This window comes from Haliaeetus leucocephalus, unplaced genomic scaffold (genome assembly GCF_000737465.1).
Source record: "Haliaeetus leucocephalus isolate CR32 unplaced genomic scaffold, Haliaeetus_leucocephalus-4.0 Scaffold173, whole genome shotgun sequence".
Lineage (NCBI taxonomy): Eukaryota > Metazoa > Chordata > Aves > Accipitriformes > Accipitridae > Haliaeetus > Haliaeetus leucocephalus.
In genome coordinates this window covers 7,844,682-7,844,992 of record NW_010972609.1, presented here as the reverse complement: position 1 = coordinate 7,844,992, position 311 = coordinate 7,844,682, and the positions used below count along the sequence as shown (strand labels likewise).

The window sequence follows — 311 nt, the reverse complement described above, 5'->3', positions numbered from 1 at the left end:
GGGGGTGCTCGCCCTCCGCCCGGAGCCCGGGGCCGGGGCAGGCCGCCGGTGCCCGCGCCCCAGCCCGCACACCTTAAGGGCGGTCGGCCGTACCTGAGTCGGTGAGGCGGGGGCGGGGGCTGTCCCGCAGGTAGTAGATGAAATCCCGGCAGTTCTCGTTCTCCACCGCCCCGACGGAGCACAGGTCGGCCAGCAGCTGCAGCGCTTTCTGGCAAATCTCGTCCTCCCTGTCGCCGGGCATCGCCCCCCCAGCATCCTCGGGAGCGGAGCGGAGCCCTGCGGTCAGGCGCCGCGCCGCTGCCCGCCGCCCG

At 75.2% G+C, this 311-nt stretch overlaps 1 protein-coding gene across 1 annotated transcript in view; it reads right to left on the bottom strand.

Annotated features, from left to right (window-relative positions):
* The window catches only part of SYT9 (synaptotagmin IX), a 65,364-nt gene extending 65,123 nt beyond the window's left edge, over nt 1–241 (bottom strand). Inside the window, exon 1 of the mRNA XM_010563910.1 lies at nt 94–241. Coding sequence (XP_010562212.1) covers nt 94–241 — 148 coding nt within the window. The remainder of the gene's footprint in view (nt 1–93) is intronic.
* Between the last annotated feature and the right edge of the window lie 70 nt (nt 242–311).